Source organism: Pongo pygmaeus, chromosome X (genome assembly GCF_028885625.2).
Source record: "Pongo pygmaeus isolate AG05252 chromosome X, NHGRI_mPonPyg2-v2.0_pri, whole genome shotgun sequence".
Classification (NCBI taxonomy): Eukaryota; Metazoa; Chordata; class Mammalia; order Primates; family Hominidae; genus Pongo; species Pongo pygmaeus.
The window spans coordinates 24849539-24863280 of NC_072396.2; the positions used below are offsets into that span (position 1 = coordinate 24849539).

Consider the following 13742-nt stretch of genomic DNA (forward strand, 5'->3'; position numbering starts at 1 on the left):
CCCAATCCCTTGTTTCCTCTTTTATAATTGTAAGTGGTTTTTGCAAGAACTCAGCGAGTGAAACAGTTAAGAGAGAACAGTGTCAAGCACGTAGAAAGAACAGAGGGGAAAAGATCCTATATTTTATGCCTACGCGTTTATCAGGATGCAATGAAAGCAGTTAAGTACATTTTCCCTGGAGATGAAATGCTACAGTCCTGGAGATGAAGAATTATTTTAATTAGATTTTATGGAAAAATATATTTAACGACTTGCAATACTACTAAGACTCTATCAAAGTAGTCCTCTATCTTACCAGTAAGAATAAACTCAGCTTTCTCTAATCAACAGGTTGTCTTGGTGACATTTCAGGGAGGCAGCATGCAACAAAAAAAAATGACAATATTGGTATTAGCTGAGAGGTGGGAGAAATGGAAGTGGGACCCTGAAGACAGCCTGTTCACTAAGATGTTAGTGTTGCTTTAAGAAATAAGTTTCTTAGTAGAATTGGGTGTTTTTCCCAAAACAGAAATCTAATACAGAATGACAGCTGTTTAAACTTGTCACTTATAAATAAGTACAAATTCTCTGTGCAGATACAAATACCTGGACTTCCTGGGTTGGTCAATACTTTTCTCTTGTAATGTTATTTCTATCATCTACTTGGTCTGTGTCCTGGCCTCTGACTTGGGGTAGGGCAATAAGCCACTAAAATATTGAGCCTGCCTCTATTAGGTTAGTGCAAAAGTAACTTTGCTTCTTGACATTAAAAGTAATGGCAAAAACTGGCCGGGCGCGGTGGCTCATGCCTGTAATCCCAGCACTTTGGGAGGCTGAGACAGGTGGATCACCTGAGATCAGGAGTTTGAGACCAGCCTGGCCAACATGGTGAAACCCCGTCTCTACTAAAAATACAAAAAAATTAGTCAGGTGTGGTGGCACATGCCTGTAATCCCAGCTATTAGGGAGACTGAGGCAGGAGAATCACTTGAATCTGGGAGGTGGAGGTTGCAGTGAGCTGAGATTGTGCCACTACACTCCAGCCTGGGCAACAAGAGCGACAACTCCATCTAAAAAAACAACAAAAAACAAACAAACAAATAAAACCAAACAAGTAATGGCAAAAACCACAATCACTTTTGCACCAACCTATTTCTTATTCTTTCTATTGCGTACTCATCTATTGACATTTCATTATTCTGTAAATCTAGCTTAAATTACTGAAGGACACAATGAGATGAGGGTTGAATACCATCTAGGTCCTAAAGAGGCATTTTTACTTTTCTGTGGTCTGTCTTCTCCCCCATCTCCAACATTATTGTGGAAAATCCTCCTTATATAGGTGTTTAAATAAATACATACTCTAGGGTTTTATTTCAAGGGTTATATTCTTTCCTCTTCATCATTGTGGCAGTTGCATCCAATTATCAACTGTTTTGAGGATCATTATAAGGAAATAAAGACCACTAAATGATAATCAGAAACAAAACTCAATTTATTTGCCTGCCTGGGAAGGGAAGGTCACATCACTGAAGCACAAATTTGGCTGTTGTCTCCATGTCCTACTTGAAAGAAGCAGGGGGCAAAGGAGAAAGCACGCCAAATTTGGTGACATACTGAATTCAGGTCACTGCTTAGCTCTGAAGGCCATGCATAAACTCTTCTCTACAACTGGTCATTGCACTCGTTCGCTTCTTAAAAGTGCAGGCACCATTCCCAATTATGTCCAGGCTGCTCTGATGGACTTGGTGTCACTTAGGAAATTCGATGTGTTTGCTTGAAGTTGGTCAAATCTTTAACAGCATCGGTAGCACATTAGTAAAAGGGTTCATCAAGTAAGATTCACTGGATACCTGTCTCTTTACTGATGTCTTTTGGAATGCCAGATCAAATTTCCTTCTATTTTGTTAAGGCAAAAAACAGAGAAATATACATGCGTACCTAGAAAAACTAGTATTACATAGGGTGCCCTTCAAGGTTTTAACAGAGCAAAATATGAGGTGCTAGAACAGATGCTTGTACATGAAAGTTGACAGCAGCTCTATGCACAGCACCCAAAAGGTAGAAACAACCCAAGTGTCCATCATCAGAAGAATTAATAAACAAAAATGTGCTATATACAAACAATGGAATGTTATTGAACCACAGAAAGGAATGAAGTAGCAATACATTTTACAAAATGGAAGAACTTCAAAAACATTATGCCGAGTGAAAGAGGCCAGACACAAAAGATCACATACTGTATGACTACATTTACAGGAAATATTTAGGTAAATCCATAGAAACAGAAAGCAAATTGGTGGTTGCCAGAGGCTGGGGGTGTGAAGATGACAAGCTAGTGCTTAATGGGTACACAGATTTCTTGGTGGGTGATGAAAATGTTTTGGAAACAGAAGTGGTAGTTGTACAACATCATGAATGTACTAAATGCCACTTTACAATTGTACTTTACAATGGTTGGTTGTTCTGTGATTACCCCTTAGTTGTTAAAAAAGAAAAAAGAAAGGGAAAACAAAAGGGCACAAAAGTTCATGGTTCTTTGAGTCTCACTGGAACAAGGGAAAAAATGAGGGAGCAGAAACAGCTGAACAACTGATGATGATGCATCAACAAAGAGAAAAAGACAAAGACGGGGGTTCTACTTAAGAAACAAGGCTACAAATATTTGAAAAGCAAACCAATAAAATGGATTTTCAAATGTTTCGCTATTAACTTCTTGCAAACAACCTACAAAAAATGTAAATGATTTTGTAAAGAGAGCACACAAAACATCCAAAAAGAGCCTTTTCAAAGCCAGTGAGAAAGCCTTGCTCTGTGGAGCACTAGGTGCAGACAGGGCCTTTGAAAGGGCAGGGGACTGTCACACAAGCAAATCTGCCACTAATTCCATTCCACAGCTTTGGAGGTCTTCTATGTACTCAATTGCAGTGTGACAAGCATCACTGTACTGTACTTTCTTTTCATTTTTCAAAATGAATGTGTAATAATTCCATTCCATATATTGTGCATAAACCTATTAATGGAAATACAATTACACTCTTCTGAAAGAGGTTTCTCAGAGTTCATAGGTCACTTTCATATATATTATGTACAGTGAGACCATTTTTAAAAAGCAATGACCTTCATGTCACATGAGACAGCAGGGATAAATCATGAGGACATTATGCCAAGTGAGATAAGCCACTCACCAAGTGACAAATGCCATATGATTCCACTTCCATGAAATGGCCAGGGTAGTCAACTCATAGAGAAAGAAAGTAGAACAATGGCTGCCAGGGACTGGATGAGGGAGAATGGGGAGCTGGTGTTCAACGGGCATGAGTTTCAGTGTTGCAAGATGGTCTTGAGATCTGCGGCACAACCGTGGGGGTGGACTTAATACTATTGAACCGTGCACTTAAAATAGTGAAGGTGGTCCATTTTAGATTATATGTTTTTATCACCATTAAAAATTTTAAATCACGCTCTTCTTGTTAAAATATTAACTTAAAATTAAAATCTTGTTAAAATATTAACAACATTGTTGGTATTGCCATTTGATGGCTCTAGAGAAATATGCTTCACAAGTTTAAACTCAACCTGGTTAGGATTTGGACACTGTAAAATACTATATTAAAAATAATTATATCAACAGCAATGACAACAAAAGGAGTAACTTAAGCAAAACAATGCCCCTTTAGGAAATCACTTCCGTTTCTAAATAAAAATCAGTGGATTGTGCTTCTGTGTAAAATGTGTATTTTAAAATGTAAAATACCAAAACATGAGAAAAAAAACAAAACTCAAGTAAAAACTGGGAATTCATTTGGGTCAGTGCTCCTGTGCTTTTAAAAGAGAGACAAACTACCACAAGCCTCAGGGCGCTGGAGGGGTTGGCTTGCCTCCCTTTGTCTGACCTACCGACTGGCTCACTGCTTGCACACCTGGATGTGGCTGCACTACCTGAACAGCACCTGTTGCGAAAAACACTGGCTGCTGCAGGACTCTCAAAGGCTGTGTCTGGAGCTGGTTCTGCTGTGGCTGTGGTTGTGGCTGCAGCGGCTGTGGCTGCTGCTGCAGCAGCAGCAGCAGCGGCTGTGGCTGCTGCCTCAAGACAGAGGGGAGCTGGACACCCTGCTGAGGAACCTGGGCAGAGCCAAGCAGACTCAACACAGCAGCCTGGGGCTGGGGCTGCAGACCACCACCTGCTCCAGTGAGGTTCACGTTAAGAAGTTGCTGAGCAGGAAAGGCCTGCCCTTGAGTGCTCCAACCGAATGCGGAACCCTGTGGCCCTGGCTGAGGAGGGTGAGCAGCTGTGGGCTGCTGGAGCTGCTGCAGGGAAACCAGCTGATGGAACTGCTGCTGTGGGCCGGTCAGAACCGAGCCCTGCGGAACCTGGAGGAGTGACAGAGGCCTGAGACCTTCGGGAGTATTTAGGAAAAACTGAAGGGGTGCTGGAGAAGATGCCTGCACTGCACCGGGCCCTGCATCTGGTAGTGGACCTCCTGAGGACTGAAGGCCACTGCCACTGATTCCTGCAGGAGCGGGGGCACCCGAGCCAGGGGCCTGCACAGGCTTGAAACTGCTCCCCAAAGCCTGGGCTCCCCGGACTGGGCCCTCCACATTGATGGCCTCTAGGCCAGTGGAGCCTGTCCTGACCTGAATGGCTGGGGCTATTTTTACGAATCTGGTGAGGGGCCGGGCAGCTGGACGGCGCCTGCTAGCTTTAATGAGAGGCACAGAGGGCTTCTGAGAATGACTTGGTGCCGCCCCCACCGCTGCCGCCCCCACCGCTGCCGCCGCAGCAGCAGCAGCAGCTACAGCAGGAGCAGGAGCAGCAGCAGCAGGAAATGGAGACTTAAGAGGGCTGCTTCCCTGTTGTGGGGGAAAACTGTTACCTGAGGAAATCTTTCCCAAGCTTGAGGGAAGTTGGGTGTGGGGAGGTGGATGTTTCTCTCCCTTCCCCAATACTGAAGACTGGACCCACACAGGATCAGGCTGTTCTGGTGTTTTCCATGGAGAGAGCTGACTGACACTGGCTGGGCCACTGGAGCTGTGTGACATCTTGCCTGGACCTTTGACTTTGCTCTGCACTGATTCCTGGGCCTGACTCACTGCCCTCCCAGCATCAGTCTCTGACCCAGGCCTGGGACAAGCTGAATGGTCATCTGGGAAGGGCTGCCAGGGAGACTTCTGGCTCTTCTGCCTGGCTTTTTTATGTGGCCATATTTCACCACTGAAAACCGGATCATTAAACGACTGCGTGATGTTTGGCTTGGTGTCCCAGGCCTGACAGCCAGCTTCCCATGCAAATCTGAAAGGGTCTTCTACCTCCTGGGCTGGCCAGACTGGGAGCTGTGGGTCAGCAGCTGTGACGGACTGATACCCTTTAGCAAGTTTCTCCACATCCACTTCTGAAGGCACGGCCAAATCACAGGGTCTGCGTTTCCATGTGTCTACACAACTTCCTGCTTTAGCAATGTTCAGCTCACAAGGCTGACCTGCTTTTCTTTCTTCTTTTTGGCCAGAAGTCGACACTGTCAGCTCAGGAGGAGGTGGACAGTCAGACTGCTCCTGCTGTGGCTTTACAGAGGGCCACGAATACCTCTGGAGGCACTGTTTCATCGGGTCAGTCTTCATCTTTTGCTTGTTGTACAGCAGCCTGTTTGCAGTGCAGGCGACTGCTACAGAAGGATCGAGACACAGTGGTTCAGCTGTCTCTAAGATCAGTTGACTCTCAAGCGGAAATTTGTCTTCCTGGCTCCATTTCTGGCCATCTCTTGTCATCATCTTCACATCATGGGCTAAGGTCTGCATCGTTGGACGTAGGAGAATATGCCTGCTTTGGTAACCAGGAGGTTGCAGATTACTGGACTGCCTGTAGTCACGAACTTCTACTATGACACACCCACTATGAAAAATGTTAACCGAAGCTTTATCCAGGACATCACCCAAAGCAGGGGGTAATTCTTCTGCATCCAAGTAGTCGAGCAATGCCCTTTCTTCGTAAGGCAGCCGAATGGTCTCTGCAAAGGACCCATCTTCTCTCTGGAGCATCACAGAATACCCCTGATTGCCTGGGTATAGATTGACCAGTAAACATGGCAAGGAATCTCTCCTAACAAGCTTTTCTAACAAGTTTACATTGCTTCTCAATTCCTGAGGATCCTCAGGCTCTTTTCCACATTCTTCAACATAAATGTCATAAAGTTTTTCCTGTAGAGTTTTTCCCGCCCTAGGTGAGTATCTCCTCCTAGGAGGTCTCTGTTGGGCAATTTCAGTGATATTCTCTGCGCGATCCAGAGCCTGTTCTAAATCTCGATCCATTGTAACAGAAAACAGGGCCCCTAAGAGGAGAGAAAACGCATGTGCATTGGTGAAGCAGGGTGGAATCACGGCTGTCATATTAATCTACAGGCCCGCAAGACGCCGCAAGTCCACACTGAGTTCAACATGGGCACCTGCCCAGAAACCCGCCCCCAGGGAAGCACTACCCAATCTGAGGGTTTCTGAAAACATCGGTACCTGAAGGGTCGTCGTCGTGGCCGGGCTTCGCGTCTCTGCGGCCTGGAACGGAACTGAGCGGGAGGGCCGGGGTCAGCTTCTAGGCGCGTCTGGGCACCTGCCCAGAAACCTGCCCCCAGGGAAGAGCCACCCAATCTGTTTGACGGTTTCTGAAAACATCGGTACCTGAGGGGTCGTCGTGGCCGGGCTCGCGTCTCTGCGACCTGGAACGGAAGTGAGCGGGAGGGCCGGGTTCAGCCTCTAGGCGTGTCTGGGCACCTGCCCAGAAACTTGCCCCCAGGGAAGCGCTACCCAATCTGTTTGAGGGTTTCTGAAAACATCGGTACCTGAGGGGTGATTGTCGTGGCCTGGGCTTCGCGTCTCTGAGTGCTACACCGGAAATGAACGGGAGGGCCGGGGTCAGCTACTGTGCGCCGACTGCGCGCGTGCGCATTTGCCGCACACCGCAGATTCCAGGCGCCCCCTGCTTCTCTGGCTTCCTGGGCGCGAGGCTCACTCGCTGCACTTCCGGGTCTGCTGCCCGCACCGGCACTCGACTACTTGCCATTTCACCTTGAAAGCGTACATGCAAAAGCACGAGCCACTAACGACAGTATAGACACATCTTTCGTACCGTGCATAGACATCAGTTTTCACAGGAATACCACTGTCGGGAAATCATGGGAAGTTGTCACTGGTCTTCGCGGAAACTTCAACAATTGTTGGCACTTTTGGAATCTCTTGCCATGAGTGGCAGCACTGCTGCTGGTATCAGCCACTGGGCTGCGGAATGAGCCCGCGGTAGTAGTGCTTCCATGCCCGGAGACGCCACAGGTTTGTGGCAAGCGTCAGGATTCTTCATGTCGTCGTCCAGTGAGCTCCCGCCTGGGGGTGTTCATGTGGATGCACCAGTACATGACGTTCATTTACATAATTACTCACCTTTATTTCTCCATGTGTTGAGTTAGGGCACTTACAGATTAAAAAATTACGTGGTGGGTCATTACATTGTCTATGGATTGCAGGTCAGGATGGTAGAGAGACATGAAACCATTCATTTCTACAAGGTGATTTGCACCTGATAAGGACGAGAACAATTGTTCCAGGTGATGGCAATAAATTTTCAATGATTAGAGTAAACTGTAGACCTTAGCTAAGATCCTAATGATGGATTTGCAGTGTCATCATTCTGTCTTAGGTAACTTATGGGACATTGTTTTCCATTAACTTTGTTGCCTTGAAATCTCCCAGTTTGTTTGTTTTTGTTTGTTTTATTGGACAAGATCATTAATGTTTTTCTGGGGAGAACTACTCCATAGCCTGTTTTTCTGACTCATGAGTGTGATCGAAATTCTGCCTCTCCTTCAGCTGATATCCCAGGGTGCATCTCACTTATTAGAGAGGTATAGCTGCCCGCCCTGCCATGGGATGGACTCGATCTTCAGCTGGTGAATTGCCTGTGTCTTCACTTGGGTTTCCCCAAAAGCATTCCCGGAGGAGAGGATTTGAGTGGGAGTAGTTTCTTTGGGTGCTAATCCTTAGAAACATTGGTGACAGAAAGGGGAGCTGAGTCAGAGATGGGAAAACAGACAATGAAAGACGTATTCCTGAGCACGACCAGCTCCGGACAACGGGTCCACGCTGGGGACCTTGGAAGACAGTACAGAATAAGCCTCAGATTGTTCTTCCCTAGAGGCAAAGAAGCTGGGGTATTTATTCATCCAATTCTTTCTCATTGACTTAGGACAGTGCTGGGAGCATTATTTCCTGACACTTCTGGTTGCCACATACAGGGGCCACCCATGCTGATGTGGCTTGAGGATGTTCTCAGACAGAGTCACAGGTGCTTGCAGTAAGACTCTGTCTGTGTGTACAGAAATGGTGAGTGCCAAGGGGAGATGGACAGGGCACTGGCAGCATTAGCTACATTTAGGACTGAAGAGAAGTGGGAGAAATCGGTCATTCTTTTTTTTTTTTTTTTTTGAGACTGAGTCTCGCTCTGTCACCCAGGCTGGAGTGCAGTGGCATGATCTCGGCTCACTGCAATCTCTTCCTCCCGTGTTCAAGCAATTCTCCTGCCTCAGCCTTCCTTGTAGCTGGGACTACAGGTGTGCACCACCACAGCTGGGTAATTTTTGTATTTTTAGTATAGACAGTGTTTGCCATGTTGGCCAGGCTGGTCTGGACTCCTGACCTCAAAGTGATCCACCTGCCTTGGCTTCCCAAAGTGCTGGGATTATAGGCATGAGCCACCATGCCCGGCCCCATTCATTCTTAATTTTGTAGATAATGTGCTATGTCATATATCTGGGCATATGGAGAAGTGAATTTGTATTCCATCCAAGTGAAATGGGCAATTTCATGTAAGGCTTTTTTTTTTTTTCCCAAGTATTAAAGCCAACAAGGCCAAAAATAGAGGATGTGACCCACTCTTGACTCCCCAGAGGGAAGACCCCAAGGCTGCCTGGGCCACAGGTACACTGGAAGAGGTTGTGAACCTGTGTGTATGTTACGACATGCATTACTAGGCCTGACAGTGCTTATAATGGCTTGGCCATCCCCTTCACTTGAGCTGCCTAATTACCAGGGCTTTCCACAAGATTAATTTTTTTTAATTCCTCTGAGTGTACACCATCCTTCAGGCCTTCCAAGCATGCTAATGAGAACACTGGTTGATTATAAGAACTTCAACTGCAGCCCTCCCCTGTAGCAGCACAGCAGAGAATAGCACAAGCTGAGAAAAATTCATGGCCATGCTAAGATTTGCTACAGGAATAAGAAAATTCAATTAATTGCAAGATAATTGTCCTAATTTACAATTAGCAAACTACTTTGTTCTATACCCATTGAGGTCTAGATCTTTGCCACCTCTTCCCTGCTACCATTAATTAGAGGGACCAGCAGATAATTTGAAAATACAGGGCCCAAAGACTGCAGAAGCTGAAGATACCGTTGCCTCCTGGTTAACCCTCCATCGCTTGCTCTGACATTTTGTATTTCTCCTGTGATCAGGCCCCAGCTATAGTAAAGCAAACCTTAGGTAACATTGTAGCTCTGAGATTGAGTGAAGATCACTTTCCATAGCCTGTTACATCATTCAGTGCTTCCACATCTGCTAAGAGTTGTTTATTGGATTTAAGAGCGTCTCACAACCCATAAGTGCTGCACAGCATATTAATCTTCTGCCTTCCTCTTTTTCCCTCTTTTTCTTTTCTCGAACTCTATCCCCCTTCCCTTTCTTCCACTTGCCCATCCTTTAACCATTTTACTGAAAAGTAAATGAAATTGGATTTTGTTCGTTAAGACTTTCATTCTGCTCTCTAAGTAGCCAGACCCTAAGACAGGGTTTCTCCCTCTCCGTATTATTCCCATTTGTCATGGGGGCTGTCCTGTGCATTGTAGGATTTTTAATAGCATCCGTGGCCTTTACCCACTATATGCCAGTAGCAGCCCCCTCCCATTTATGACAATCAAAAATGTCTCCATACATTGTCGAATGTTCCCTGGGGGACAAAATCATCCCTGGTTAAGAACCACCACCCTGTGATATCACAAAACCAGGTCTGGAGAAATAAAGCAGCAATCTCTAAACCACAAAACACTTTACACCTCAATTTCTAGGATAATTCAAATGATAGATGTAATTTTTAAAATGTTATTTTTGTTTTTACTGCAATGGCTGTTATGGTTGGCCCTGAATTACTTTGCTAATGCTCTAAATCTGCCATTGGACCTGATTAATAAAGACAGCCCATGGCCAGTGGGATAGATGCAAACAAAAACAACATTAAATCTTTAGAAGTTATCTTTAAAAAGATAAACTAGCAAAGATATTTTTGTTCGTCTGCCTGGTAAATGTCAATAACCGTTTCCAAATTTTCTAGATTTACTCAACAGTTAAGAACCTTTGCTCATTTCAATAATTTATCTTTGGTCTTCGTTTAGTATTTGTTCTTTCAGGGTATGTTATCTGCCCTTTGTTTTCTTAATGTCACAGCATCCCTGGACTTGGTCTTTAGACAGTTTTTCTCTATTTACACTCAGTCATTTGATGACCTGATCTGGTCTTATGGCTTTAGATACCATCTACACCCTAATGGTTTCCAAATGTATAGCTCCAGCCTGGACCTCTCCCCTGAACTACAGACTCATAACCTCAAGCTTCCTATTCAAAAATCTCCCCCTGATTGCTGAATGGGAATTTTCAATTTAACATGTCCAAACTGAATTCCTTATCTCCTACCCAAACTTGCTCCTTTGGCAGAGTATCAGTGGGGTTCAATTAGAAATTGGAATCACTATAAGTAATATGGAATTACATTTGCTTATAGTGACCAGACCCCACAAATCATGGGAGACCCTAGGGAAGTAAATGTGTAGAAGAGGACAATTGGAAGGACCAGGGATCACAAAGGGAAGCTGGTGAAGAAGTCTATGGAGGGCTGTTGCTTCTGCATCTGGGCATGAACCTGATACCACTGGGGGTCAGTAGAGCAAGCAGCAAGGAAGAAAAGCTGGGCATGAAGCACGAGAACAAGGACCATCTGGAACACACAAGGGCTAACTGGAACCAGCGAGGACAAACCTGAGTCTGGCTCTCATTGCCTTTAACCTTGATGATTCAGGTGACTTGCAGAAGGAACTGGCTCCCTTTGCCATGGAGGTGCACAGGCACCTGGCCCAGGACTCAGAAAAGCTGAAGGAGGATATCCAGCGGGAGCTGGGGGAGCTGTGGGCCTAGCTACTGCCTACTCCCCAGCTCCCATCAAGGTGAGCCAGTAGATGAGCAACATGTGTGAGCTGCAGTGGTGCCTGGTACCTGACACTGAACTTCAGAATGTAATGGCTGCTGCTTCAATCCTGACTTCCAGATCTCATAAAAATTTCTCTTTTGGCCAGCCCTACACCTCAGAATCATATCATACTCATGATGTTATGAGTCTAGTTCAGGAGACAGGTCCAGAGGAAAGGCAATTCTAGGAAACATAGTCCCAGCTTAGCCAAGTTGACACGGTGCAAAGCTATCCAAGCAGCCTTCCCCATCTCAGGAAGTGACAACTTCATCTTTCCGGTTGCTCAGACTAAAAACCTTGGAATCATCCTCAACTCTTCCGTTTCTCTCTTCCTCCCTATATCTAATAGTAAGTACTTGTTGAATGACATTAAAATGACCTAGAAGAGAAAACACATTAATTTGAAGAGTTTTTGTCTGGGGGAAGAGGGAGGGAGTACCTGAAAGGGTAAGAGAAACATAGACTTCAATCATTTTTATCTAAGGCTCGCCCTACTCCTTAGCATCAATCTCAGTTGGATTTATCAATTGTAGGTGTAGTTCTTAGAGGTCTCCTCCCAGTTATCACAGGGAGGTTCCTCTGTGATGGATTATGCATGTCCCTTGACTCTCATACCCTGAAATTGCTACCTGTTGGCCGTTTCACTGCTCACTAACCCATCAGAGTGTTACCAAAGAAAATAAAAGGAAAGAGAAGCCATTGAACTTTAGTCAATTGTGAACAAAAGTTTGGTGGCTTAATCAGCCAGGTTTCTAGATGAAACCTTTGAAATATCTCTGGATTTAAAACGTCCCTCTGGATGTTGGGGACTGATACCCTACAGGGTGGTAGGATAGGGGGAAGGACGAAGGTTTCCTTTTTTTTTTTTTTACAAGCATCTGACTCCTTGTTTTTCTTTTTTATAGCCTTTCTTAAAAAGCAGTTCTAGGCCGGGCGCGGTGGCTCACGCCTGTAATCCCAGCCCTCTGGGAGGCCGAGGTGGGCGGATCACGAGGTCAGGAGATCGAGACCACGGTGAAACCCCGTCTCTACTAAAAAAATTACAAAAAATTAGCTGGGCGCAGTGGTGGGCGCCTGTTGTCCCAGCTACTCAGGAGGCTGAGGCAGGAGAACGGCGTGAACCCGGAAGGCAGAGCTTGCAGTGAGCCGAGATCACGCCACTGCACTCCAGCCTGGGCGACGGAGCGAGGCTCCGTCTCAAAAAAAAAAAGCAGTTCTAGATTCACAGCAACATTGAGTAAAAGTATGGTTCCCATCCCCCTGCCCCCCACCCCTTAACCTCCCCCACTATCAACATTCCACACCAGGGTGATACATTTGTTACAACTGATGAACCTACATTGACACATCATTATCAATCAAAGCCCAGAATTTACATCAGGGTTCACTCTTGGTGTTGTACATTCTATGAGTTTGTACAAATGTGTAATGACATCTATTTACCATTATAGAATCATACAGAATAGTTTCACTACCCTAAAAATCCTCTGTGCTCTATTTATCCCTTCCCCTCCCTAACCCCTGACAAATGTTGATCTTTTTACTGTCTCCATAGTTTTGCCTTTTTCAGAACATCATATAGTTGGAATCATACAGTATGTGGCTTTTTCATACTGGCTTCTTTCACTTAGCAATATGCATTTAAGATTCCTCCATGTCTTTTAATGGTTTGATAGCTCATTTCTTTTCAGTGCTGAATAGTGTTTCATTGTATAGATACGCCACAGTTTATCCATTCACCCACTGAAAGACATCTTGGTTGCTTCCAAGTTTTGGCAATTATGCATAAAGCTGCTATAAACATTCTTGTGCAGGTTTTGGTGTGAACATGAGTTTTCAACTCACTTGGGTAAATACCAAGGTGTGTGATTGCTGGATTGTATGGTAAGAGTATAGTTTTGTGAGAAACTGCCAAACTCTCTTCCAAAGTGACTGTATGCTCCTACCCACAATAAATGAGGGTTTCTGTTGCTCCACATACTTGCCAGCATTTGGTATTTTCAGTGTTTTGAATTTTGGCCATCCTAATAGGTGTGTGGTGGTATCTCCTTGTTTTTGTTTTGTTTTTTGTTTGAGACAGGGTCTTGGTGTGTTGCCCAGGCTGGAGTGCAGTGGTACGATCACTGCTCACTGCAGCCTTGACCTCCCAGGCTCAGGCGATCCTCCCACCTCAGTCTCCCAAGTAGCTGGGACCACAGGCCCATGCCACCATGCCCAGCTAATTTTTGTACTTTTTTGTAAAAAAGGGGTTTTACCATGTTGCCCAGGCTGGTCTTAGACTCCTGGGCTCAAGTGATCTGCCCATCTTGGCCTCCCAAAGTGCCGATTACAGGCATGAGCCACTGGTGCTGGGCCTCCTTGTTTTAATTTACAATTCCCAGATGACATACATGTTGAGCATCTTTTCATATGGTTATTTGCCATCCGTATATCTTCTCTGGTGAGGTATCCATTCAAGTCTTTTGCCCATATTTTAATCAGGTTGTT

At 45.2% G+C, this 13742-nt stretch overlaps 1 protein-coding gene across 1 annotated transcript; it reads right to left on the reverse strand.

The window, feature by feature from the left end:
- Positions 1-1450: 1450 nt before the first annotated feature.
- Positions 1451-6888, reverse strand: SUPT20HL2 (SUPT20H like 2). Its single transcript, XM_054472665.1, has 3 exons — positions 6810-6888; positions 6484-6686; positions 1451-6305 (listed from the first exon to the last, which is right to left on the reverse strand). Exon 3 carries the CDS (start codon positions 6283-6285, stop codon positions 3835-3837), a length of 2451 nt encoding a protein of 816 aa, XP_054328640.1. The 5' UTR covers positions 6286-6305; positions 6484-6686; positions 6810-6888; the 3' UTR covers positions 1451-3834.
- Positions 6889-13742: the final 6854 nt, after the last annotated feature.

What these genes read in the sequence shown, in the direction of transcription:
- SUPT20HL2 (XM_054472665.1), bottom strand. Translation starts at nt 6,285, where the DNA reads ATGGATCGAGATTTAGAACAGGCTCTGGATCGCGCAGAGAATATCACT.